This window comes from Lepidochelys kempii, chromosome 5 (genome assembly GCF_965140265.1).
Source record: "Lepidochelys kempii isolate rLepKem1 chromosome 5, rLepKem1.hap2, whole genome shotgun sequence".
NCBI classification, from domain to species: Eukaryota; Metazoa; Chordata; order Testudines; family Cheloniidae; genus Lepidochelys; species Lepidochelys kempii.
Window position 1 is genome coordinate 18522200 of NC_133260.1, and position 27242 is coordinate 18549441.

The 27242-nt window shown below is 39.9% G+C and overlaps 1 protein-coding gene across 1 annotated transcript in view; it reads left to right on the top strand.

The window, feature by feature from the left end:
* DCC (DCC netrin 1 receptor) overlaps nucleotides 1–27242 on the top strand; it is a 958218-nt gene that overhangs the window by 910013 nt on the left and 20963 nt on the right. Inside the window, exons 24-27 of the mRNA XM_073343560.1 lie at nucleotides 1488–1714; nucleotides 5108–5224; nucleotides 11000–11155; nucleotides 20496–20708. Of these exons, the coding sequence (XP_073199661.1) occupies nucleotides 1488–1714; nucleotides 5108–5224; nucleotides 11000–11155; nucleotides 20496–20708 (713 nt within the window). The remainder of the gene's footprint in view (nucleotides 1–1487; nucleotides 1715–5107; nucleotides 5225–10999; nucleotides 11156–20495; nucleotides 20709–27242) is intronic.

Genomic DNA, 27242 nt, shown 5'->3' on the forward strand with positions numbered 1-27242 from the left:
GGAGTGAAAATTACAGAAACAGGCATAAATATATATTGGCACATGAAGAGAAGGGAGTTACCTTACAAGTGGAGAATCAATGTTGAAGGCCAATTTAGTTAGTGTGGATGTGGTACACTCCCAATAATTGATGAGGAGGTGTCAATACCAAGAGAGGGAAAATTTCTTTTGTAGTGAGCCAACCACTCTCAGTGCCTATTCAATCCCAAACTGATGATGTTAAGTTTGCAAATGAATTATAGCTCAGCAGTTTCTCTTTGAAGTCTGTTTCTGAAGTTTGAATAAGAGTTGGGAGTGCTCAACATGTGAAAATCAAGCTGCTGTTTTTCTGATGACTAAATGTGCACCCAAGTTTGAAAATTTTGGCCTCATCGAGGTGTATCTCACATTCCTCACTTATAAATCGGATTATACTTATCCGTTTATGTAAACTGCTTTGAGATCTGCAGATGAAAAATGCTATGTGAATGCTCAGGCAGATTGTTCTGCAATTAATACCATTAAAAATAAAACAGAGGGGCTGCACGTTTTCCATATTTTTAGATTGCTTAAAGTGAGTTTAAATAATGCATCCCCAGTGAAACTTTTTAGGTAGCTGCAACAGAGAGCTCTTGATTTATATTTAAGTTGCATACGTTTTCTGTAACAGCAGATGCACATATGTCTCTGAATATGTGTGCGTGCATGTTTTGTGTACATACACACATACACTGTGTGGTCTTGTAAGGATAGAACATATTGTAATGAATATACATAAGGAGGAAAGTTAATGTTGCTGTGGGATATATCACTCTGAATTTCTTAGCTTTTGTGGGATAAAAATAATGTTTTAATATACTTTTAAGAAATATAATGTATGCTGTAGCCATTTATGGAAAGTATGAGGCCTGCAGGACACTATGGGAATATATTCTGCACTATTCAATTGTTGTTGCTATATGTAGTTAAATCAGAAATTATAGTCTTCCCAAGAGGAACTTCACAATTCCCCTATTGTTTCTGGAAGGAATTTTTCTCCAATTGCACATCAGCTGGTGCACAGATGACCTACCCTGCTGAGACCCAAGTCCACCCCCTGGAGCAAACAGCAGTATTTCCTCTCACTTGCCCCTTTCATTCATCTCCTAAACATATGCTGTCAGTGAGACACCTTTATGTCTAGCTCTAAGGGCTTGGCAAGTGGCCTCATCTGGAACTAATGCCAGTGCCACTTCATGGATCAGCAAGCAGCTGGTGCTAGACAGACATGTGGTGGTACCTACCCCCATGCCCTGGGGATTTAACATATCGCAATAATACATTTATCTCTAGAGGCCTAAAGGCATAGCAGCCAGATCCAAGATAACTGGTTCCTAAGCCTTGTAGGACAAACCTAATTGGATTTATTTGTTGTGTAACCTGAGATCACTTAATATTTAAGGTTTTTGGTTTTTTTTATTTTCTTAGATTTCAATTTTCTTAGATTTCAATTTTGACTTTTTCCATAGAAAGCGTGCTACCCATAGTGCTGGTAAAAGGAAGGGCAGCCAGAAAGACTTGAGGCCCCCAGACCTCTGGATACACCATGAAGAGATGGAGATGAAGAATATTGAAAAGCCGTCAGGTTCTGACCCCTCAGGAAGAGACTCGCCGATGCAGAGCTGTCAAGACATCACACCAGTCAGCCACAGCCAGTCTGAAACTCAGCTGGGCAGCAAGAGTGCCTCACAGTCTGGTAACAGCACCGCCATTGTGCTCACTGAAATGTCCCAGCTCTGCCTGGAGTTGTTTTTAACTTCAAGCATCTGTAGTGATATGTAAATAGTCTCTTTGGGGGGCAGAATAACACAGTCAGTCCTAAAATCAATAAATCTGGGTGCTATGGTCCAAATTTGGCCTAGCTAGATACAGTTTTATCTGAGAGAGAAAAGGCTGCTCATATTCCTTATACATGGGCCTGCCACCCTCCCATTGTTGCACTCCTAGACATAAGGACTGGGGAGTCTAGACCCACCAAAGGGAGCAGCCGGCAGAATCAAGCCAACACGGGGTGGAAATGTGCAATGTACATGCGTAAAGGGTGCTACGGTGGTTGCTCTAAAATGTGCCTCTGAGGGAGTCCCCTGCTGCAGGCCCCCTCCACCAATGACAGCAGTGATTAACAGGCCCAATACAGTTCTGGTGGGATTGCCAGCTCCAGGCATTCAAAAATCACAAGTCAAGCCATCCGCAGATTGGTTTAAAAAAATCACGAGATTTAAAAATAATTAACTTTAGGTTCTGTTTATTTGCCTTCTGATGTTGGAGTATTTAGAGTTCATGCTGTCAAGCTTTTCTCTGTAGCCACAAAAAAATGAAATCTGGGATTCTCAGATGATAACCAGTCTAGATTCCAGCAACTGGGGCTCTAACAAACACCAATTATCAGGAGACTTGTAATAAAATTGGGAAAGTTGGCAACACTGCGACTGGGCATGGTGGCAGATACTTCCTGTCTAATATAACAGCATGACTAGCTGCATGGGTAGCTTCTAATGCAAGTGGAGCAGTACATATGTTGAAATTGAGATCTGAGGGAAGGAAAAAATCACCTGGACCCACAATTGATGAGCAGAGTATATTTTATACAATATTGGAAGGTTTTAGCTTATCGTAATCAAATATTCCCAATTGGTTTAATGGATAAGAATGATTTTTCAAGAAATCAAATATTAAGCAATTCAATAGTGTCTGCAGAACAGGTACATTTCATTTTTCCAAAATGACATGCTACTTTGCATCGGTTAATAATGAGAAGAATATGCATTATGTTTGATTTCTACTCCATTCTTTCATGATGGGCTCAGAACTTCGCTGGAAATCAAACGTTATTGAGAGCTTGTCTGCACGGTCAATTAGTACACCGCAAGCTGGGGTGTAAATCTTCAGTGCCCTAGCCTGCACATACAAACTGGTCATGAGGACACTACTGTGTGAACCAGCTAGTCAAAGTGTACTATAGTGCTTTAGTGTGCAGTTGCAGGCTCCACATGGTGAACACGGCAGGCTAGCATGCTGTATATTCCTGGCTTGCAATGCATGTCTCCATGTAGACAAGCCGTGAGTTTGCATTCCACTTTAGGAGAACCTATTGGTGGCGGGGGGAGGAAGGGAATGACATAGTGTGGGGGTGAACACAATGGAAAAAAAATCAAATGAAAAATGGAGCAGAGAGACAACACAGTAAAAAAGAGTTTCACCATCGTAAGTGAGATCAGAATTTGGTCCAGAGAGAAAAAAAACTCTAATGCAAAGAATGCAATTTCAGTGTAGTATACAGACAGCCTAGCTTTTCTTTTCTATCCTTAAACTGTACAGGCTTCCCTTTTGCTAGAGAAACTTTTTTCAGTAATAAAATGTAATGCGGTGGGGAAGAAGAAGCAATATATAGATTCAAAATATAAGTATATTTGGCATGAGTTTGCATGGGTGCATCATTCATGAGTGACAGAAGCAAGTTAGTCTGGAAAATCACATAGGGTTTTAAGTATTTCAGATTCTTTGGTGATATATATGATGGTAAATGCTTAGATTTCTTCAGCTGCTACTATGGTTTGTGACTCTCTATTCCTTACCTACCATAGGAGGTACAGGCGTTAGTGTGAAAGAAATGGCAGACCTAATTGGATTTCAAACCTCTAAAATGATCTAAAAATCAGAGGTTGCTGTCAGGATTTTAGGGTTTGAACTCTTACATAGTGGTTTGTCTTTTTTTCTTTTTTTGATTTGTCTTGGATTAGCACCGAGAGGCCCCAGCTTCATTGCTCTAGGCGCTTCACAAACATACAACAAAACAATGATCCCTGCCCCAAAGACTTTATAATCTGTTCATAAGTAAGATGATCATGGACCCTAATCCAAGGCCCATTATGATCAACTAGAGTCTTTCCACTGTCTTCAATGAACTTTGGATCAAACCCAAGATAATCAGTGGTCACAGCACACCAGTTGCCTCGCTATAAGAGCTAGATACAAATACATGCAAACAACTAGGCCACATACAAATACTTTTATAGTACTAGGAATCCTAAAATATCAACTGAATAAAACATATTGTCCTCGCCCTATTTAATCACTAGATTTTGGACCTTAAAACAGTTACTGAGATTTTAGTCCTGAAAATTAAATCAAGATAATTTGAAGGAAATAGTTTTGTAGAGACACTTATTTAAAAAAAAGTTTATGAGCTGCTCAGAGGTTTAGAAAGTAATAGCCCTGTGGAGATGAGTAGGTAAAATGGAGGTGAACTACTCAAAGATACCAAATAAACTCAATTTATGTTATTATGGCGATAATAAACTCGTTTTCCCATGGTAGTTTAACTACTTATGTGACATTAATATAATATACATATGAGATATGATACAATCTGGGAACCAGAAAATGTATCTTCTATTTCATTGGGAATTACTGTACCAAACCACGGAAAATAAGGTACCTCCGTGACCAGAGATAGTTACCCTAGCTTCTTTGGTTACACCAAACATCTCTGTATGAGTATAATTGGACTAAAACTTTCAGTTTGGCTACCTGAAGATACCTACATCTATATTTTGTACCTAGGTATAATGCCTGATTTTTGTAGCTGCTGAGCCAATCATTTGAATTGGCTGGGACTTGGTGGGTGCATATAAAGCATCTCTGCAGATAAGGCCAGTTATTTAGGTGCTAGATTATGGATTTAGACGTCCTACTTTATGCACCCAAATCTGGCCATGATACTTTGTTTGAACTTTAAGGGAAGTGGGTAACAAGAAATGTTGAGGCACAGGGTTAGTGTCATTTTTATGAAGCAATTTTTGTTTCAGTGGCAGGGAGAAAGGGGAGTTAAACCAGGATTTGATTGTAAAGGGAGAAATTTACATTTAAAGACAGTTGTAAGAAAATGAGAAACAACCATTTTATTCAGGAATGGTGTCCAAAGTAGTCTGTGCAGAACAATTAGGAGATGATACCATTTAAGTGACCGGTTTTAATGATAGATGTCTGAAAAAATATCCATCCACTTTACTGCAAGACATATGGTAAAGAGGGAAACAGTTTGGTGTTTAGCCGTTATTAACATAGCCACTGTGTTGCTTTTCACTAGGTCCTGACACGGAGGATGTGGGAAGTAGCATGTCCACGTTAGAGCGCTCGCTTGCTGCCCGCAGAGCCACTCGTGCCAAGCTCATGATTCCGATGGATTCACAACCAAACAACCCTCGTGAGTAGCGCATCTCTTACTCCCTCTTACAATTGTATGTGAGAACAATAGTGCATCTAGAGCTTCTTCCATTTGAGGATCGCAAAGCATCTTACAAATATTAATTAATTAAGCCTCATAACACAACTACGGTAAATAGCACTAGCCACATTTTACAAAGGAGTAAACCATGGTTTCCCAAGGCTTCACAATGATTCAGTAGGTGGGAATAGAATCAAGAAGTCCTAACTTCCCAGTCCACTGCTCTAACCACTAGACCACACATTTCCTATGTGTACATTTCCTATGTGTACAGTACTTGGGGACACATGTTACAAAGAGTTATATTTATTATAATCATTGCTGTTCTTAATTATAAAATTTAGCCAACAAATGTACTCTTTATGCATTACAACAGGTTTCAGAGTTGTAGCCGTGTTAGTCTGTATCAGCAAAAACAACGAGAAGTACTTGTGGTACCTTAGATACTAACAAATGTATTTAGGCATAAGCTTTCGTGAGCTAAAACCCACTTCATCAGATGCATGGAGTGGAAAATACAGCAGGAAGATATACATAGTACATGAAAACATGGGAGTTACTAAACCAATTCTAACGAGACAATTCAATTACAGTGGACTATTAACAACAGGAGGAAAAATCACTTTTGTAGGGGTAATCAGGGTGGCCCATTTCAAACAGTTGACAAGAAAGTGTGAGTAAAAGTAGGGGGAAATATCAGCATGGGAAAATTAGTTTTTAGTTTTTGTAGTGACCCATCCACTCCCAGTCTTTATTCAGACCTAATTTGATGGTGTCCAGTTTGCAAATTAATTCCAGTTCTGCAGTTTCTCATTGGAGTCTGTTTTTGATGTTTTTGTTTTTGAAGAATTGCCACTTTTAAGTCTGTTATTGAGTGTCCAAGGAGGTTGAAGTGTTCTCCGACCGGTTTTTGGATGTTACAATTCTTGACATCTGATTTGTGTCCATTTATTCCTTTGCATAGAGACTGTCCAGTTTGGTCAATGTACATGGCAGAGGGGCATTGCTGGCACATTATGGTATATATCACATTGGTAGATGTGCAGGTGAACGAGCCTCTGATGGTGTGGCTGATCTGGTTAGGTCCTATGATGGTGTCCCTTGAGTAGATATGTGGACACAGTTGGCAATGGGGTTTGTTGCAAGGATAGGCTCCTGGGTTAGTGTTTTTGGTTGTGTGGTGCGTACTTGCTTGTGAGTATTTGCTTCAGGTTGGGGAGCTGTCTGTAAGCGAGGACTGACCAAGGTCTGTGAGGGTAAGGGATCGTCCCTCAGGATAGGTTGTAGACCTATCCTGAAGGATGATCCATCAGTCTCACAGACCTTGGGAGACAGGCCAGTCCTCGCTTACAGACAGCCCCCCAACCTGATGCAAATACTCACAAGCAACTACACATCACACAACAAAAACACTAACCTGGACACTCAATAATAGACTTCCTACTGTATTTTCCACTCCATGCATCTGATGAAGTGGGTTTTAGCCCACGAAAGCTTATACCCAAATCAATTTGTTAGTCTCTAAGGTGCCACAAGTTCTCCTCATTCTTTATGCATTACTGTGCAGTGTGATTCTCAGCATGGACTACAGGATGGAGATGTTTATCTCTGGAAAGAATCCCTTGGTTTCAAAGAACTGCGCAACACATATTAAATCTAGACATTATTTGGTATATGTTACATTACCAGTAATCTATAAGGCCCTGATCCAGCAATCCATTACACAGGTGCTTAACTTTAAGCACATGAGCAGTCCCACTGATGTCAATGGAACAACGTGTACTTTAAGGTAAGGAAGTACTTAAATATACAGAGGCAAAAATCATTCTTGGGACCTGTCTCCTTTTTAGGCTGTATCCACTTGTAGATAACGCGGTCACATGCACACTTTGACATTCCGGCCTGACATACTTTCCCTAAGGGGAGTTGTAAACGTAAAAAATATTGGAGAATGCACAGGATAAAGATTCAGTGGGTTGGATTCTGATCTCATTTACTTCAGAGAAAATCAGAAGTCACATCACTGATGTTGATGGGCCTGATAATCCTCTTTCTCACACTAGACTGACGCTGCAATAACTGCACTAGCTGCAGTAGCATTACTCCTGATTTACCTGATACAAGGGAGATATGAATAAGGGCAGTGGAATTACACTGATGTCGACGTGTTGTAGGCAAGATCAGAATCAAACTCATTATAATTGCAATGGGACAATACCGGTATAAGTAAAATCAGTCCGCTTTATAGGTCAGTGTATATGGATAAATGTGCTGTTGGGTTTTTTAGGATCAAATCATAAATAGTTTTAGAAGGGTGAGGTCCTGTTTTCTATCTGTATCCTATTCCCACTAGTATATGTCTAATAGAGAGATTATATAATGATACATGGGGGCGCGGGAGAAATTGATCTCACATTTAGGTCTAATTTGGGAACTTTTTAGTCTGGGTTGTAAAAAACCTGTTTCTTTCTCCATAAAATAAAAGCGGTATGTTTTTGAGGGGCTTTATCGTATTTTTTTAATTTATCTGACTCAATGTGCCAAACATTAAAAGTGATAGGAAATAAGTTATAGAAAGGACTGAAGAAATCAAAAGAGGTCATTATTCTGACGTAAAATAAACACATTGGCACTGTTAAGTGACAAAATAGATGTGATTTAAGCTGATCTTAAAAAGCACAGAAAATCAGTTTATTTGGGTTCTTCAGGATCAAATAAGCTATTGAATGAAACTTTTTGTATTGACGTGAAAGGGAAAAACATTGGTGAGTTTCATGATGCTACAAGTGAGACTGTTTGAAGCCATCATCGTTATTGAAATGTAGCCATTGTGATACTCTTAAGTCTCTAAATTCCTTCACAGGAAGGCACTAAACTTGATAAAGCAATTGAAGGGGGTTTCATAGGGTCTTGGCAGATTACAGTCCAATGACGCTAAAGTCACAGTCTCAGTGGAAATCTGGCTTGATCTCATTAATAACGAAGACCTGGACGCACACAAGGACAAAATTGAAAAACAATTCAGAGCAGTGTTTCCAATTCATAACTAACACAATTGATGTCAAATACTCAGATCAAAGAGCTGAGAGCTGAGCTGAGAACCAGAAAAGAGGCTGAAATCTAGCTGTTGATACATAGTCCTAAACACCTTCCTTCTCCCCAAGCATTTAAAATCAAAGATCTGGATTTTGATCCCAAGTCTGTTTGTGCAGGAGGCTATATCACAATTTGTTGTATCAAAATGTTGACAAATTATGGAGTAAAATCTTGGAAAACAGGACAGTTGAATTCAGAGTGTTATCTACTGGTGAAAGACCTGTGCTCCTTCTTAGCATCACCACAGCAGATTTTCCATTTTCTGATTGGCTTAGTCAAAATGTTATAATAGGGTAGGTGCTGAGATAACAAATAACTTGATAAGAGTGTATCATTATATAAGGGCAGATTTTTAAAAAGGAGGTAGAAAAATTTTGACTACTTAGTTTTATGTTCTTGTGATTTACCTACAGAATTCCAGTATATTTATTTTTTATAATACATCTGTGTGAGGAAGAAATATGCTCATAGAATGAATCACTTTTGGGGGTTTATTATCACTGATTTTTTTTAAGTATGTTTTCCCAAGTTGTGGAAATAATCATGTTGATACTGTGTTTGGCAACATCTGTGGACTTTGGGCTACTGAGCACAGCTTTGGCATCTCTACTTTGTAAATTCAATAAGCCATACTTAGATTACATGTTTATAGGACATATTGAAAATTTTTGACGCAGAAGGGCAGTGATCAGGGAGCTCCAAAATCTGGTAAGGGAATTTCTGCTTTCAAACTCCTAAAGCATCCATATCAAATACAAATTCAACTCTTGTTAGGCTATGTCAGAACAAATTTCTTGTCATATTGCAGAGACTTTTTGAAAATGCTTGAAGCTATCTTTTCCCTTAGCTTCTCTACATAAATATAATATTACAGTGAATACTCTGATTTTTTTTTATTCTTATTACTTATATCTTGGAGAAGAATGAAGGGATGGCCTTCAATAAATGTGTTGGATTTTTTATGACTCAATACAGAATGATTGTTTTTGCAGTGCATTAACAATGTTACAAACAGGAAGACTATTATTTAACCTTTTAAAAGTGTGAATAAAATGATTTCCACGGATGAAATTAAATCTTTGAATAGTAAGATTTCTATTCTGAGGATGGGTAAATTGAACCTAGACATTTTGAACGTTCAAAATATTACGACTATCATTTCTTAATAAAAGTTTTGTGCGGTTCTACACCTCCCGTTTTCCTCTGGAAGTACAGAAATGCCCAACAAAGACTGTGTTGTTTAGTGCTTAAAGAAGTAATAAGGAATCAGCTTTGGCCCAATTACTGACTCTTTGTGTGACCTTGGGCAAATTGCCCAGTTTACAACTCTGTGTGGTGGATTTAATAAGGGCTAGAAGTAATAATAATGTCTATTTTAATATTTATTATATTGTTTGCAATTCACGTGCTAAAAGTGCTACATAAGCCAAAAATATCATCATTGGGGCAAATCCTGAAGTTACTACTCAGTGTTTACTCAGGCAAAACTTTTGTTAAAGTCAGTGGGAGTTTCCCTGAGTAAGAAGTGCATAAAAACCGGTAAAGGAATTCAGAATTTGGCCCATTGTTTTTGTTATTGGTTGTTTGTTCCTGGATTGTTCAAAACCAGAACATACTGGAACTCACTCACAAGAAATCCTGATTTCATTAGGTTTTGAGCCAGTTTCCAAACCAAAATGGTTCATATGCTTTGGAGAAGCCTTAAATGTTCAGGTGATTAATTTGCATAACGCATTGTTTCTCTTTCCTCTCTTTCTTGGTTGTAATTCCCATTAGAACACTCAGAGTTAAATGTACACACTGAGGCCATGGCTACACTGGAAACTTCAAAACGCTGCTGTGGGAACGCTCCCACAGCAGCGCTTTGAAGTGCGAGTGTGGTCGCGTGCGAGCGCCAGGAGAGAGCTCTCCCACCGCTCCTGGTAATCCACCTCCAGGAGGGGATTAGCTCCGATCACTGGGAGCACAGCTCCCAGCACTCGGAGCCTGTTTACACTAGCGCTTTAAAGCGGTCTGACTTGCTGTGCTCAGCGGGGTGATTTTTCACACCCCTGAGCCAGCAAGTTAGAGCGCTATAAAATATAAGTGTAGCCAAGCCCTGAGGAAGTAAGGCCAATCTCAGTTACACTGGTGTAAAGCAGGAATAACTTTAGTAGAGTCACTAAGATCATATCCTGGCTCTTGGAGCCTTGATTCATCCATTTCCATTTCAAATATTTGTCACTTAACAGGAAAATATTCAAACTTGTCTGCCTAATTTGCACCCTTGAAACAGGCATTTATGTGTGCAGATAGTTTCATACATAAAAGCGGCTTTTTATATGTGAAAATATCCCAGTCACATGAAACATGCCTATTTCTGTATACAAATGTGGTGTATGTATGTGTGTTGGTTTGTCTAGAAAGAGCATACACACATTGTTTGTTTGTTTATTTATTTATCTTTTATATTACCATAGCATTTAGGAGCCCTAGTCATGGATCAGGACCCCACTGTATCAGGCACTGTACAAAATACATATTTTGTGGCTGCAATTTAGGCACCTGCTTTGGAAATGTGGCCATTTGTAGTTTTCTGCGAGATCCATCCATTTATTTTTAACTTTCTACAAATGTTAAGAGATCTTTAATTCTCTTTCTCCTTCTCTCTCTTTTCAGCTGTTGTCAGTGCCATCCCAGTGCCAACACTAGAAAGTGCCCAGTACCCAGGAATTCTGCCATCGCCAACATGTGGATATCCACACCCGCAGTTCACCCTCCGGCCTGTGCCATTCCCAACACTCTCTGTTGACCGAACCTTTGGAACAGGAAGAAGTCAGTACAATGCCTTACCTTTTATTTTGATGTTTGTTCTCTGATGAAGTGTTTTGAAGTGGTGTTTAGACTGGAAATAAGGCATACATTTTTAGTAGTGAGGGTAATTAATCATTGGAACAAGGGTTGTGTTGGATTTTCCATCACTGACAAATTTTAAATCAAGATTGGCTGCTTTTCTAAAAGATCGGTTCTCGTGCAAACTGGAATAATTTTGTGAAAGTTCTGTGGCCTGCAGTAGATCAGACTAGATGATCAGAATGGGTCCTTTGTGGTCTCAGAATCTATGAATCTATGAAATGGCAAACACAGTATTATTTTCTTTTCAGGAGGACAGTATACTGTAAAGGAAGGCTTATAACTAGCTTAGAGTTTGTGTACACATTCATTTGAACAAAATGACATCTCACCTCATGACTGGGTTCCTCTGAATGTTTTCTGGTATGAGCCAGTACTAAAAAGGAAAATATCTGAAGTTGTGTAGTACAGTATTATTCTGAAGTGTAGTAAGAATACATGCGGTCTTTGCAGTTAATTTCTTCTTCTCAAAGTTAACCAGTAGACAATATAAAAAGAATACATTGTGGGTTGCATTTTCAAAAAGCACTCCATCCTGGTCTAACTCGAAATCAATGTCAAAATTCACATTGCCATCAGTAGAAACATTTTCATTGATTTCAATGGGAACGGAATTAGGCCAATGTTGATTGGTCTTCAAAATCCCACCCAGCATTCTCTATATTAAACCCAGGTTTGCCAAAATTGCACTAATATTTTCTTACCAGCAGACTTGCTCCTTATAAAACACTGTCATCATATACTCCTTAAACTCAGTGTTCATCTGTGTTTAATTAGGCATTCTTGTGCATTTGGAGGATCAAAACATTATGGTAGAGAGCTCGTTAGTTTGTACCAGGTGGACTGAGAATACTGATCAGGGGCGACACCAGACAGCCTTGCTTCACATCTCTTCTTAGAGGTTGAAAGTTGTTGCACCTATTCAGGATCATCTGTTTCAAATCCCCCAAAGTTTTAAGACCCTTTGGTTTGTACCAAAATGAGATTTATTAAGAATTGAAAGAGAATTGGATCAAAATAAAAAAAAGCAATCTGCATAATGTATCTAGCCTTAAACTCTGCACCAACTTATGTAGATAGGTCCAAGTCATGCCATTAAACTTGGAAGAAATCTTGTACTGTTCTGGAGAATGCATACTTTACCAGATTGCCCCTTTGTCCCTGATGGTTTGACAGAGCAGCATTTCTTAGACTCAGGCATCTCATACCATCCTTTGCCCCCTCATCCTCTCACTTTAGTTTAAACTGCCTTCTATGGCATCTTCCACAAAGATATTACCACATATGGACCCTTCAGGAAGGATATAACAGTCTTGCATGAAATAATAACACCTAGCTCTTATATAGCACTTTTCATCAGTAAATCTCAAAGCACTTTACAAAGTAGGTCAGTATCATTATTGCCATTTTACAGATGGGAAAACTGGGGCACACAGAGTTGAAATGACTTGTGCAAGGTCACCCAGAAGGCTAATGGCAGAGCCAGGAATAGAATCCATGTTTTCTGAGTTCCAGACTATTGCACTCTCCACTAGCCCACACTGCTTGCCTTGGCATACATTTACCAGACTTATATTCTTTAGAGAAATAGATTGGGGTCTTTTTGTCCTGTACTCACTTTACAGTTTATAATGCTCTTTGGAAAGCATATGCACACAACAGTTGTCCATCAGCCTCACCTTCACACTTTATTTTTAAATAAGCAGTCCTAACATCATGGGTCATATGTTCTAGCCTATGACCATGCTTTTGCATGCTAATTATCATAGCTGGAGGGCTCATATTTTCTTATAATTCCCTCTTAACTTTATTCTACTCTTCGGTATGAATTATTGACATATTTATGTCAATCTATCACACACATTTTTCATATTCCTGGCAGTCTGTGCAGCTAGTTCATGGAGAATAAATTCCATGAGTGGTTTTTATCCTGTTTGATTTTTGCTTTCAGTCATTATGGTCAGGCCCAGAGGGACTGGCAATTGACATTTCAGTAGAAGGCTTGTGGGTAGACTGTGGGCCTAGATGTTCTATCCATGAACCCAGTATCATTGTCACCTTCTTCCCCTACAATGACTGGGTCCAATACAAGGGTAGGTGGTAGTTGCCTCTGGAGGGCGTGACTAACTCTGGCTGGATGTTTCTGAGAATATAGACCTCCCTCACCCCAAAATAATCACAGATTTAACACACGGAAGCACAGCTCGGTGATGTATGGACACCAGACTTGGAGGGAGAATTTTAACTTCACATTACAAGGTGTTAGATTCTGCCTACCCATGGAGATGGAAGAGAAGATTGACAGATTGGAATGTGTAGTCTTTATCCTGGAGAGTTGAACAAAATGTGAATGCATGGGCAATTGCACCTCTGATAGGCACTGCAATAGTGTTCACAGGAGCAATGTGGAGCAGGGACCGTACATTTCATAAGTATATTGCATGGTACATTTCACAAGGGATTATATATTTAATAAATTGTCAGCAGTATAACACAAAGTAAGGCATGCACAAACTCGACACTCCCCTGAAGAGCACTCGTCAGGAGGCTGGTGTCCTTTCCCCCATATCTTGTAGATGGCCTCCATCAGGATGGATTGAAACATGACTGCCTCCTTTTGAAAGAAAGCCCTTTTCTCCTGTCTCTGAACTCTGCTAGGTCAGCTGCTATCATCTTGCCCTCCTTGTGGCGTTACCTCATCTTTTTTCTAATACCTCCAGACCTCTCCTGTGACCTCTCACAGCATTCACCCCATCAAGTGCTTCCATCCACAAACAATCCTTTTACATGGCACCCACTTTGCCAGACTTCTCCCCAGAGGATGTCATAGCACACCTCAGTCATCTGATCAATAGCTTACCCTTTTCTTGGGGAAAAAATGCATTTTTGAATTGAGTCTGACCAACCTGCCCACCCTGGAATCACCACTCGAAGCAGGCAGTGAGAGCAGCTGAGCATTTCTGTACAGCAGTGTTTGAGCCAAAGCAGATATTTCTGCAGCTCTCCAGTAGGAATTGTGAGGCACTACTTTCAAATATTTCGCTTTTACACAGCAGAGTAGAAGAAGTGAGGAGAGTTATTAAAAGAGAACTATATAAATTCATCGAGGTTAAGTCCAGTAATGGATATTAGCCAGGATGGGTAAGAAATGGTGTCCCTAGCCTCTGTTTGTCAGAGGGTGGAGATGGATGGCAGGAGAGAGATCACTTGATCATTACCTGTTAGATTCACTCCCTCTGGGGCACCTGGTATTGGCCACTGTCGGCAGACAGAGTACTGGGCTGGATGGACCTTTGGTCTGACCCAGTACGGCCATGCTTATGTTCTTATCTATGGATAAATTCCCACACATGCAACAAACCAGGTGGGAAATCAAAGAAGACATTGTTACTTCTGCAGCATCCATCAGAGATGCAGGAAACTCAGCTGCAAAATATGACAGAAAGAAGTGCCACAAAACTCCATACACAAAAAAATCCATAAGGCAGAAACTATTTTTATATATGTTGTTTGTTTTATCGGTGACATGCAGACAACCAGCCAAGCAATTGCCTAGCTTTCTGTAACAGCATGGTGGGTTAGCTTTCTGCCTGAGTAGAATGGAGGGGGGGCTAGATAGATTTGTGTGTGTGTGTGTACATACCTGCTATCGCTACTAATGCTGCCACCACTGACACAGGAACTGGCAGCAACACATCATATGAAAGAGAGGCTGTACTCCTTGTTTCACATTTCCCTCCCACACGCTCGTCCAGCAGACAACATTAAAAAGCAGCTGGAGCGTCTGCTTTATGTTTGGATCACCTTACCAGGTCTCCCATACGGCTTCTCTTCTGCAGAAATTGGTTTCAGCAAAATTAATCTAGGATTCTGACTCAGTCATACCCACTTCTTTGTCTTCATCTGATCATGTGGGGTTTTCTTGACAGTGAATGGCAATTGAAGATCATACTAGGGAAGGTGCATAAGGTAGGTTTGTATCCATTTGAACTACACAGTGAAAAAGCCATGATATTCTTGCCCCATTGCAGTAAAAGTTAAAAAAAATAAAATACATGCACTGCAGTAATTCCTTTGCAGTGAATTCTACCTACTGTACTGCATGGCTGAACGTGCTATTGATCAGGAGGTAGCAATCTTTGAATACATCCTGTGCAATGTCATTAGGGAGGGGGTTGCTGTGCATTCTGCCAAGTGGACCATGCTCCAACACCTCTTTCTGTTCCTGAAACTCTTCATGGTTGACCTCAAAGCTTCCAATATTGAAAATCTTCCTTAAGCCAAGTTTTACCGTTCATCTTCTACTGAAAAGAAAACTTTAAAAAAAAAAAAATGAAGGGCTAAATCAGACTCAACCAGAACCTCCTGGAATAATAGATCTGCTTGTCTGTTTCACACTATCAGTGAAATCTATATAAGCCAATTATTATACATTTGCTTTTCTATCCTTGCTCCCAGGAAATATATCAGTGCCATATTAAGGTGGCTTCACTCTGTGCAGCAGTTCCTCCTAACCATTAGCCTTCACCTGAGGAATCTGTCTGGTCTGTATTTTGAGCTCTTTAACGTGTACCTCAGGATGCCGGGGAAAGATTGTGAAATGCCGTGGACTGCACTGTCATCAAACTTGCAGAGGACACTCAGTTTTGTCTCCTCCCCATCAAGCACAGACAATGCTGTCCCTTTGAGGTCTCAGAATATGACAGAAATGAGCAACTGGATGAGACCTGATGATTCATCCTCAACTAGGAAAAACACTGAAGTGGTACTGGTCAGGAAGAAGTAGTTTTAAGGACTAGTAGGAGCTGCAGTGTCTCCCTCAACTGGGGGCAAGGGGGAGGTCTGTTCTCCAGTTTTCAAAATGATGCTGTCCAGGAGACTTCCCTCTCAGATGTGAACATGACCACAACACGTTTTAATCACTTCTAGGTTGAGCTATTGTAATGTGCTCTGACTTGGCTGACTCTGAAGGTCATATGGACGCCTCCACTTGTCCAATATAGATCAGCTTCCCTTCTAAGGGGCAGATCATCATCACCAAATATGAGTAATATGAAAATATGAGTAAAGGCAAGATTGTTAGTTGTAAAACCAAAACCAACCAAACAAAAAGCTAAAGAAAAGAAGAAAAAAGAAAGAAAGAAAGAAAGAAACAGTCCTCACCATTTTGAGGTAACAATACGTGATTAGCAAGGAACTAAAATAGCTTCACCTCAAAGTGCAAAAGTGAATTATACTCATTTTTTAATTAAACTAAATCTTATTTCTTGACAGTGTTTCCTCTTGGAGCTAACTGTAACAGTGAATATTTAATTCTTGGATTTTAGGTAGGAAGTATTGTTAAGCTGAATCACTGATATTTCAGTTTAACCAGTTTTTTAAGAGAGGAGAGAAAGGATACTTTAATACTGGGCTATATCATGCCTTCTATTTTAGGCAGGCCTTCTCTGTGATTTCATTGGGGACTGTTGCACGTACAAATGATGGTGTGACATGACCCAATGTAACTGTGGGCCCAATCCTTGAGTTTTGACTGAGGCTCTTCTTTCTCCCTCATTTTCTATATTTGTTCTTTATCGACTGGATAAGTAAGAAAAATAGCTTTAAAGGTAATTTTTTTTCAGAAATGAATTATTTGGGGGTCCATCATAAATGACTTCAGAAATATTTCTATTGACTTCAGTGAAGCTGGATTTGGTCTTATTCTTGCAAATGCAAAAAAAAAAAATAAGACAAAACCAAAAACCAACACCCACACCACCTTTTCCCCAAGAATATAAATATAAATGCCTAAACTTCTCACCTGAGAATAAAACTGATGTTTTAGCAAATTTATGATTCTTATTTGGATAACAATAAATCCAGAGGCCCTAACTGAAATGATGGCCATATTGTGTAGGTGCTGTACAAATAGCTAGAACCTGTCCCCAAAGGGTTTATAATCTAAGTAGAAAAGACAGACAACGGATGGGAGGGGGAACAGAAACACAGAGAAGTGCAGCCCAGGGTCATACAGAGCTAGGAATAAAACTCACACCTCCTAAATCCCAGTCTGATACCGTGGTCATCCTCTGGGTCATGATGGCCATTCATGTTTAAACATACGCTAGATAGCCCGGGCTTATCTCATGTCAGAGTGGGGCAAACAGCCACATTCAAAGTGGGAGTCCTTCTCAAAGATATCACTCAGTAAAAAATGTGCAATGAACAATTCATACATCTGACATCATACAGTTAGGGCCTGATCCAAAGCCCCTAGAAATCGGTGGAAGGCTCTCCTATTGGTTTCATTGGGATTTGGATCAGGTGCCAAGGTACAGCAATTTTTTTTTTACCTTGTCAAAGCTCTTAACTTCAGCAGTGAGGACAGTTGGGACCCACTACAATGATTTTCATATTCAGGGTTGTCTGAGAGCCTAGCTTCCATTAAAATCTTATTTTTTAACTACAATATCTGTTCAAGTAATCAGAATTCTTCTGGAATTAGACATCCATGCTGAGTTTCATAAGGACAAATGTCTAGCTTCTAAGTCGGAAATTGAGGTAACTGGATCATGTGGTACCAGCAACGGACTCATCTTCATCCATTATTTAAATAAACTTTCAGAGCTTCCATCTTCCATTCCCTCAGGAACCTGAACTAACTGCGAATTGATGGCTCTCATTAGTTTTTCAAGCATGTACGTTTTATTGTTTTAAAACTCCCTTCTCAAATACTAGACATCTTCCTCAGACAACTTACTTTCAATATTTACAGCCCAGTTTAACCTTCTAATTTTTATGGAATCCTTGCCTTCAATTGTAGATGGAGTGCTCAACCCCATCAAGTTTTTTGTATAATAAAAGTTATTGTAGTCTTCAGATTTTACAACTGTGCTTCCCTTCCAATATCCATCACCATCTTTCATTTCTAGCCCACTTGGATTTATACAAAAACTTTCTCAGGAACTATATCTAATGCCCATTAATCTAATGTTAAAAATATCACTCTCTACACTGCTGGTGCCAGCTGATCAAGTTTTTCTCTCTGAGATCATAAACTCAGAAGATATCAGGCAGGTCAGTGGAGGTTAGCAATATGTGCCTGTTCTCTCCTGTCTGTGCATGCGAGCCAGCAGACTCCCAAAAGAAGTGGATTTGAAGGACATGATAGCCTTGGGCACAGTAGAAGAAGCAGGCTGTTCCTAATATCATGAAAGAAAATGTGAGGCCAAGAGCAGGAGAAAGAGACAAAAGGCTGGATTTTTTTCCTTTAAGCACCGCTGTGAGTGAGGAGTCACCCTCAAAGACCTTGCCACTGAGACACATACCTTTGAGTCACGATTCTCCAGTTTCTCCTTGGCCAGCAGGTAGTAGAGATGGAGCCAACATTCCACCCATTCTCTGTCCCTACTATTTCCCAGCCTGCTCCCACAGCACTAGTTTACCTCTGTGCACCAAGTCAGAGATTTAAAGGGTGTTTTTACTCTCCTGCACTGGCATGTGGTCCAAGTCAAATCCTAGTCCAAAGAGAACAGTCAGGAAAGAAGAGTAGAAAGGGTGCACATAGCAAGGGAGTGGAAGGAAAGAAGAGTGGAGATGCCAGGAAGTGGCATCATTATTCAGAGAGCACTGAAGGTGAGGACAAGGAAACTTCACTACAATCCAAGTAAACTTTTACAAACTACAAATGATTGTGACCTTGGTCTCATCCTGTAGTTAGTCTCCTCTGCCTGGAGTTCCAAATTGCTGGAGAGGTCTGCAATATTGCATTGGGAACAGATAACAGGATTCTGGAACAAAACCCCTCATTTCCGTTTTTCAAAATAATTTTGCCACCTAGTAGGTTGTAATTACTTATATACATTGACATTCATTATTATAAAGTGCCTTGAGATTTGTCTTGGCTCTGTAATTACGTTATTTCGACAATGAGTTCTGGATTTTGAAAGCAACCAGATCCTCTAGAGTATTTTCATTCCCAGTATAACAACTAGATCTGATATCTAAGTGTCAGGAAGATTGTTTTCTATAGGAGAAGGATGAGCTGTTTGGGGTCTTGACTGAAATTTTTCAGTTTAAAAAAAAAATGAACCCAGAGCATTTATCACTTTCACACATGGCCCATGACTGTGCAAATAAAGTGGTTTACAGCAGTGCTTCTCAAGCTATCTGATGCGGGGGACCAGCAATTTTTTTTCCAATGTGCACGCAGACCGGCAGCCGATGGCTCGGGGGCCGGCCCCGGCCCGCGGACCACCACTTTGAGTAGCGCCAGTTGACAGTATTAATACAAATGCCCTTAACGTGTTCAGAAGCTTTGGCACTGTCACATGGCATCTCTTTTATCCTGACACTGTTCTTTGAAAACATCACTGAGCAGCTTCTCTGTAGTTCCATTTGCAATATGTGCATATTCTCAGTAACAGACCATGCTGTTGCTCAGTGACCGTGATGAAAATGCGTAAACAGTTGTAATTACCAGTCTGGATACAAAGCAGACAAAAAAAAGAGATTATTTCATCCACTGAAATGTTTTCCTTTTTGTTAATTTTTCTTTCACATTACTTTAGTCAAGTTTGTAACTCTGTTCTGGCATAGAAAGTTCACGAGAGAGGTAATTTTTGAGAGCCTTTTATAAGAAACGCTCTAGAACATAGAGTAACCTTGATTTATGTTTGAAGGTTGACATGGCGTGTTTAAATCACAGAAAAATTGACTTTGAGTAAAGGATAATAAAACAGCAACTGACTGCTTTGGCACAGTGAATATTACGCTGTTTCAAGGAAAAATGATGTTGGTATTTGGTTAAATAGAAATTAAGTCCCTTTTTTGTCTTCAACTCTCATTAGCTGTGGCTATAATAATAATATAGGGCAGAATGTAATGAGTTCCAGCAACTGGGATTTGTGTCACTATCCATATGATATACTTATGATTTTGGTTGATTTTTACAATTTAAAGGCACCTAGATCCAATAGTGATGGGAACTTAAGAAGTTTGTATACAAATAAAATATACAGAGGGAGCTAAAAATGTCATTTTCTGTACTTTATTTGAAGGAAGATTTATTGCAGCACTCTGGCACATGTCTGCTTTTAGGAATGTCTTGTTTCTAATTCATGTATTCATATCTTTTGAAAAAAAAATGTTTACATATATCTTAGAGCTCCTCAAAGGTTAAAGGTTGGCACTTCCCGTTCTTTGGGAAATGATCACAAAAGTAAGAAATAGGATTTGAAAAAATATCTCAATAATAGTTCATTTTATTATTCCCTTACAGCGGTGAGTGAAGGACCAGTCCCACAACAGCCATCCATGCTGCCACAGACACAGCCTGAACATGCCAGCAATGAGGACGCCCCAAGCAGAACGATTCCCACAGCCTGTGTCCGGCCTACGCACCCTCTCCGCAGCTTTGCCAACCCCTTGCTACCTCCACCAATGAGTGCAATAGAACCGAAAGTCCCTTATACACCACTTTTGTCTCAAACAGGTAATAATTCAGGAAAGAATGACTGGTATTATTTATTAGCCACCAAGGTGCAGTATTCTAGCCGAGCCTGGATGCAGGGATTAACTGTCTAAGGTACTTATCTGACCTCTGCCCTCAGAATAGTTTGTGAGCACCTCATAATTTTAAGTTAGTTATCTTCACAATACCCATGTGAGGCAGGGAAGTGCTGTTTTCCCCATTTTAATGGTGGGGAACTGAGACACATAGAAATAAGGGCCAGATATTTAAAGGTATTTATGTGCCTAAAGATCCAGATAGGAACATTGTGAGATTTTCACAAGCCCACAGGAACCTAGTTAGATGCTTTTGAGAAATCCCATTAGGTACTTATCTGCATCTTTAGGAGCTTAAATACCTATCTAGCCCTGGCCCTAAGTGACTTGCCAAAGGCCATGCAGGAAATCTGTGGGCAGATTAGGGATTTGAACCCAGATATTCCAAGACCTAGACACTGGACCATCCTTCCTCTTTCTGCAGTAGGGCTTTGATTTTTGTTCTGCTTATTTTCCATTGACTGCCACCATTTTATTTTTTGCATTTAATTTGCACTGCGCCGGCACCCGGCATGGATGTGCAAGGAAAGTGAAGGACGCAAAGACCTTCCCTCCTGCTGCAGAACCCCAGATAGAAGCCAGCCACAGTTGCGGTCCTTGTGTTCTCCTAAATACAGAGACTGTTCTCAACACTCCCTGGAGGGCTACGCACCACAAAGGAGAGTGGGAGGAGCAGCAGTGGAGAGGAGCACATGCTGTACTCTAAGGGATGAGCCTCACACTCATTTGCACTAAAGTTTCTTTACATCATTCTGGCCATTGGAGGGGGCCTTGAAGTGAGCATAAATGTCCTTAATGCCCACTTAAGTGCTCCAAAGTGGCGTAAAGTGGGGGCCTGAGTGTAAATGCAAATCAGGCTTCCAGTGCCTTTCAGAGGTGCCCCTTGGAACAAAGCAGCTCTTTTCTGCCAGCAACCTGGGCTAGACCCTAATAGGCACAATCTGGCTATAAATTGTAATGTCCATGTACTGCGCCTTCTATCTATACACACCACTGCCAGTCACATCATTGACATCAGTGATGGTTGTGCCTGCGGACTGAGGCGGTTTGTAGAACTGAAACTAAGTGACATCCTGGTGAGAATTGTAGAATTAAAGGTCAACCCTTACCTATATTTTGACTTTTTTAAAAGTTGCAGTCCTCTACATTTAAAATTCCTTATCCTCTACAGGGAAGCTCCATTAAATTCAGTTAAGTTCTCACTTGAAAGAAAAAGACATGCTTTAACTGTCAGAAATAAAATATAGACTGTCCTGTATCTTAAAAAAGTTTCTTTAAGTTCTTGTAGAATGAAAAAAGAATTCAGACAATTTTATGATAATATTCCAGCATTTCATTAGGATTTTCTGGAATGGGAATTCAGAATAAGGCAATAGTTTAAAATTAGAGTTAACTAATAAGGGAGGAGAATTAAATAAATCAGGAGCCAAATGAATAAGTTGGTCTTGTTTCAAATTTCATATTTGCTACAATAAATTAAACCAATGCCAAATTCTTGGCTCCTGTTTCAAGGTTTACTTTCTTGATAATGAAAGGATTATGTATATTTGCCAGAAAAACTGTCTGGAATGCAGTCCTGACAGCAAACTCGTTAAAAATAAAAAATAAATTTGCAGGGAATGGAAAGAAATAGAAAACAGTTACACGAAAAAAACACTAGGAGATGAGAATGATGCTAGTAAGACCCTTCTTTAAATTCCTGCGTTGCCTCCCTGCACCATGGGTCCAGGTGCAGAGAGGTAAGGGGCCAGGAGTCCTCACTACTAGAGATGGACAAATACCTGATTTTTTTGTTCTCTTGGCAGTTCTGAAAAATAGGAGTGGAAAAATCAGTTTGGATCAAACCAAATCCAGAAATGCCAAAAAACGTTGGCAAATTGAAAAATTCTGTTTTGGGTCAAACAAAAGTTTGACCTGAAATATTTTGTTTCCAGTCATTTTAAAAGGACTAGATACAGAAAGTGGTTGGAGGAGGAGAAGTTGGTGGTGGACCTCCCTAGAGCTTGTGTCCCAGTGATTAAGGTGCTCTCCTGGGATTGGGAGAGCCAGGTTTGAATCCCTGCTCTGGAGCAGGCATTTGAACCCAGGCTTCATCCTATTCCAGGCTATAGGGATGGCTTTGTCTCAGCCTCTCCTTTCGAAGCTCCTCCACTTTGTGTTAAGTACTTGAATAGTCATTTGGCCAGAGAGAAGGAGAATCACTACAGAGTCATTAGGTTGGTGTTTAGGACACTCACTCAGGTGAAGGAGACTCAAGTTTAAATCCCTGCTCCAATGATTATTTATAGGAAGAGGAACCGCTTCAAAAGGAGAGATTGAGTGTGCCCCTATCCCAAAATAATCTATGGCCTGGTTCAAATTTACAAATAGTTCCATGTTGACTGAAACTGCATTTTTCGGCAAATACACTATTTGCCAAAAAAATTGACCTGATCTACCAACTATCCTGCGTCACAAGCAAGTGGGGAAAGAGTAGAATCTTAGGTCCATTCTCCACAATGCACCATCTCCACATTGGAGCTGTCATGGGGAAGGTAGTTGTTTGCTGCTAGTATGGACTATGGAACAGAGAGAGGGAATTGCGCTTTTCTAAAGAGATTCCTTTCTTGGGATGCTGCTCGGATAGCACAACTACAAACCACCCCATATTTCACCCCTCTTCTATATTGTATTAAATGCAATAAAATTAGAAGAGTTTTATAACATAAGCCTTACAATATATATATTGATTCTAGGATATTGGGCTCATATATATATATATAAGCCCAATATCCTAGAATCCTTACATGAATAATTCTTATAAGTTGTGCTTTTGAAGTCAATAGCGTTATCTGGTAAATAAGGACTACCTGTGTGAATAATGTTTGCAGGATGGGAACTAAAAAATATTGATAATTCACGCTGTGCAGTTTGGTGGGTTGCTCAATTTGGCACAATTACCTGCAGTTCAGAAATTTCAGCTCTACTGAATTCTGTTCTATATTCAGATGTTGCTCTCTGAACATAGTGTTCTTGCCACACAGCATATGTTACCTAACTGTAAGTGATTACAGGACTACCAAAAAAGCACCATGTTTCTACTTTGAACACCTGCTATCCATCACCAGGTAATTCAATTTTTGACAGCAGACAGAAGCAGAGAAACCCTACAATGTTGGAAAGTCTTTTTTTTTTTTTGGCCAACTCTTACAACTGAATTATATTTTTATATGTGTTAGGGTCTGTTCATCCTTATGTAATACCACAAGTTTACCTAAGGCCAAATCCTACTGACCTTATTGTGTGAATAAGCCTACTTACTTCAGTAGAACTACTTGGCAATCAGGTTTTTGCACTTAATCTTCATGATTTGGTGGTGGGGGGAAGTAAAGGCATGTTAGCCGTCCCCATATAAAGTTCAGTGATCACCATTAAAATTGCTGTAATTATGTTACCTCAGAATTTGCTGTGTTCCCTACGCTGTATAAGGCTGTGTTGTTAATTAGACAAAAGTTAACATTAATTATGACCACTGGATCCACATTTCCAGAGGAGGTGGCTGCCATGTACCAGAGCCACGGTGGAGACACACTGGCTTATTTGTGGGTAGTCCCTGATAATTGTATGGAGCTCAGAGGATCACCACATCCCTCGGCCCGCGCCGCTTCCCACAGCCCCCATTGACCTGAAACGGCGAACCGCAGGCAGTGGGAGCTGCGATTGGCTGAACCTGCAGACACTGCAGGTAAACAAACCAGCCCGGCCTACCAGGGGCTTTCTCTAAGGTTGCCGATCCCTGACTTAGAGCAAGGAAAATGTTTATTACTTTAAGTGAGTGTCATGGAAAACATCACTCTCTCATTTCTCAAACACATGTTGGGCAAGTGGCTTATCCCATCAAAAATAACAGTGATGGAAACTTCCTATTTAAATGAACTGGGATGAAGTGAAAGCTTGTGTATGTTAGCACTTTTGAAAATCAGACCATTTATTCATATGCATAAATGTGGATTTAGGGGACTAACTTTAAGCCCCTGTTTTTGAAAATCATGGCCACAGAATTTAAGGGCCAAATGTCACGGTCATTTAAGTCAATGGGAGTCTTTTTGTTGACACCCCCCCTCCCAGTGGGCATTGAAACAAGCCCTAATAGAAGATCTTTTCTACAGGCATTTTAGCCAACCGAAATCAGCTCAGTCTGGTGGTTGCTGTGTCTGCCACTTTTCTTCCTTTATGAAGATTTCAAAGAAAGAACCAGAAAAACAAGAGAGAAAACTGAAAAAAACAAAAACAAAAATCACACCCACAGAAATGAGAGGTAAAATCAATATGAAACAATGGATTTAATATAACTTAATTAATCCTGTGCCATAGTAATCTCACACATACAGAAGTGTTATAATTAGCTATTAACATCTATAAACTAGTACATACAAACCTGTAGAAAGATTAACATCATTTATTCAGTTCTATAGTATTTTACCATAAGGGAACTAATAAATTACTTAAAAGGCCACAATCCAGTTTTTCAGGTCATACATGCAACATACCCCAAAGCTGAAATTTACTCCTTTTTACTTGAGGCCATTGAGTTTGCTCTCTGCTTTAAGATGGCCCATGTCATAGATATTTTATAGTAGATCACACCGTTTCATCACCGCTTTATGATACACTGGTTCAGATTCTTAATACTAAATCTGAAGACATGAGAGCCACTGCACAATCTTTCCTTTCCACGCTCCACTGTGGCTGCAGTCATTTCTCCCTGCAAATCATGGACATAGACATTTAAGCGATTTGACTTAGTCCCCTTTCAGGTTAAATAGAAAATGCTTGATGGAGTGTTGAGCTTATTGCATGATGGATCTGACATAAATTCTACAAATGGCCAGGAAAGGAGTGTTTTTTTTTTTTTAAATTCCTGACAAGTGGAAATTCCTTTTAACTGTTGAAATGATCCGCTGCACTTTAAATGAACCTGGATTAGCAAGCCATTTGTCTTCTGTAGCTGGAAGTGTGCTGTAAGCGGGATAGAAAATGTGACCTCTTAAGTAGAGCCTTTTATACTGTATCACAGGTTTATAACTTTAGCCCTTGTATTTTTTTGCAGTTGTAAAAGTGCTGTATTCTATTGCCACTTTCCTTTTTTTTGCATAATATGTATATACAGAAGTAATAATTCCCATCTTTTCAATCTCCCATGGACCAATATGCCAGGGGAAATGACAGAACTAAAAAGTACATCATTGTACAGAAAAATTAAGTTTGATATTGTTTTCTTCCTTACACACTGTAAGGTGTGATTTAAACTGGATATAATCCGGAAGTAGTAGGGGAGGGTTGCACAGAATGTGGACTGATTTATGTTCTCTGGCTCGTCAGGACATCATGTATTCTTGGCATAACTTTTTTTTTTTTGCAAGAAGTAGTTGAGCATGCATGCCTATAAATATAAAAAAGTAATAAATTATGGCAGCACATTAGTACAAGTCCCTACCAGTGCCCGGTTATAGCCACCCATTAACTGTCTTTGTTAGACGTTACCGCAGCATACCTGCCTAAGGAAATCAGCTCAGTCTGATGGTTGCTGTGTCTGCCACTTTTCTTCCTCTGTATGAAGATTTCAAAGAAAGAACCAGAAAAACAAGAGAGAAAACTGAAAAAACAAAAACAAAAATCACACCCACAGAAATGAGAGGTAAAATCAATATGAAACAATGGATTTAATATAACTTAATTAATCCTGTGCCATAGTAATCTCACACATACATAAAGGCCTCTTTGGCCAGAGAAGACATAATTACAGGCTATATCTACACTATGAGTTCGGGTGTGATTCCCTGCTTGCGTACACACGCTTGTTCTACCTCTTATCAGCCTAGCATGAGTATAACACTACAGTGCAGCCAACAGAGTACAGGCAGGGGCGTCATGGCAAACCCGCCTGACACCAGTGGGTACATTCTCAGCACAGCTCACCTGTGCTTCCGCTGCCCCTCCATGTGCTGCCGTGGCTACATTGTTATTTATACTTCCACTCGCGGGATGAGAGCTAGCAGAAATACATGTATATGACAAGGGGAATCACTCCCCTAGCTCATCGTGTAGTTGTAGCCTAAGAAGTTGCTGTTGTGTTTGGAAAAATGACTGTAAAAAGTGACACCATCTTATTCAACAGATCTGCTCCCTGTCATGTATTTCTTGTACACAGTAGGTTGCAGGGCTGCTACTAGCAAATCAGGCTTCTGTACCAGATATGGACTGGCTACAGAGCTACACACCAGATATGTTCAGGATCAGACCCTTTAATGTTCTGCCACATATTGTTGGATTGAGATTCACTTACTCGGCAGGTCGGTCTAACATCTTTATTAAGGCAAGACACTCAGCAAGTGGTGATCACTTACAAGTGGAAAGTTCATCGGGATGATCTCATCACAGTCACTTCCAGCACAGGACAGTACAGTTTTGACCTCCCTTT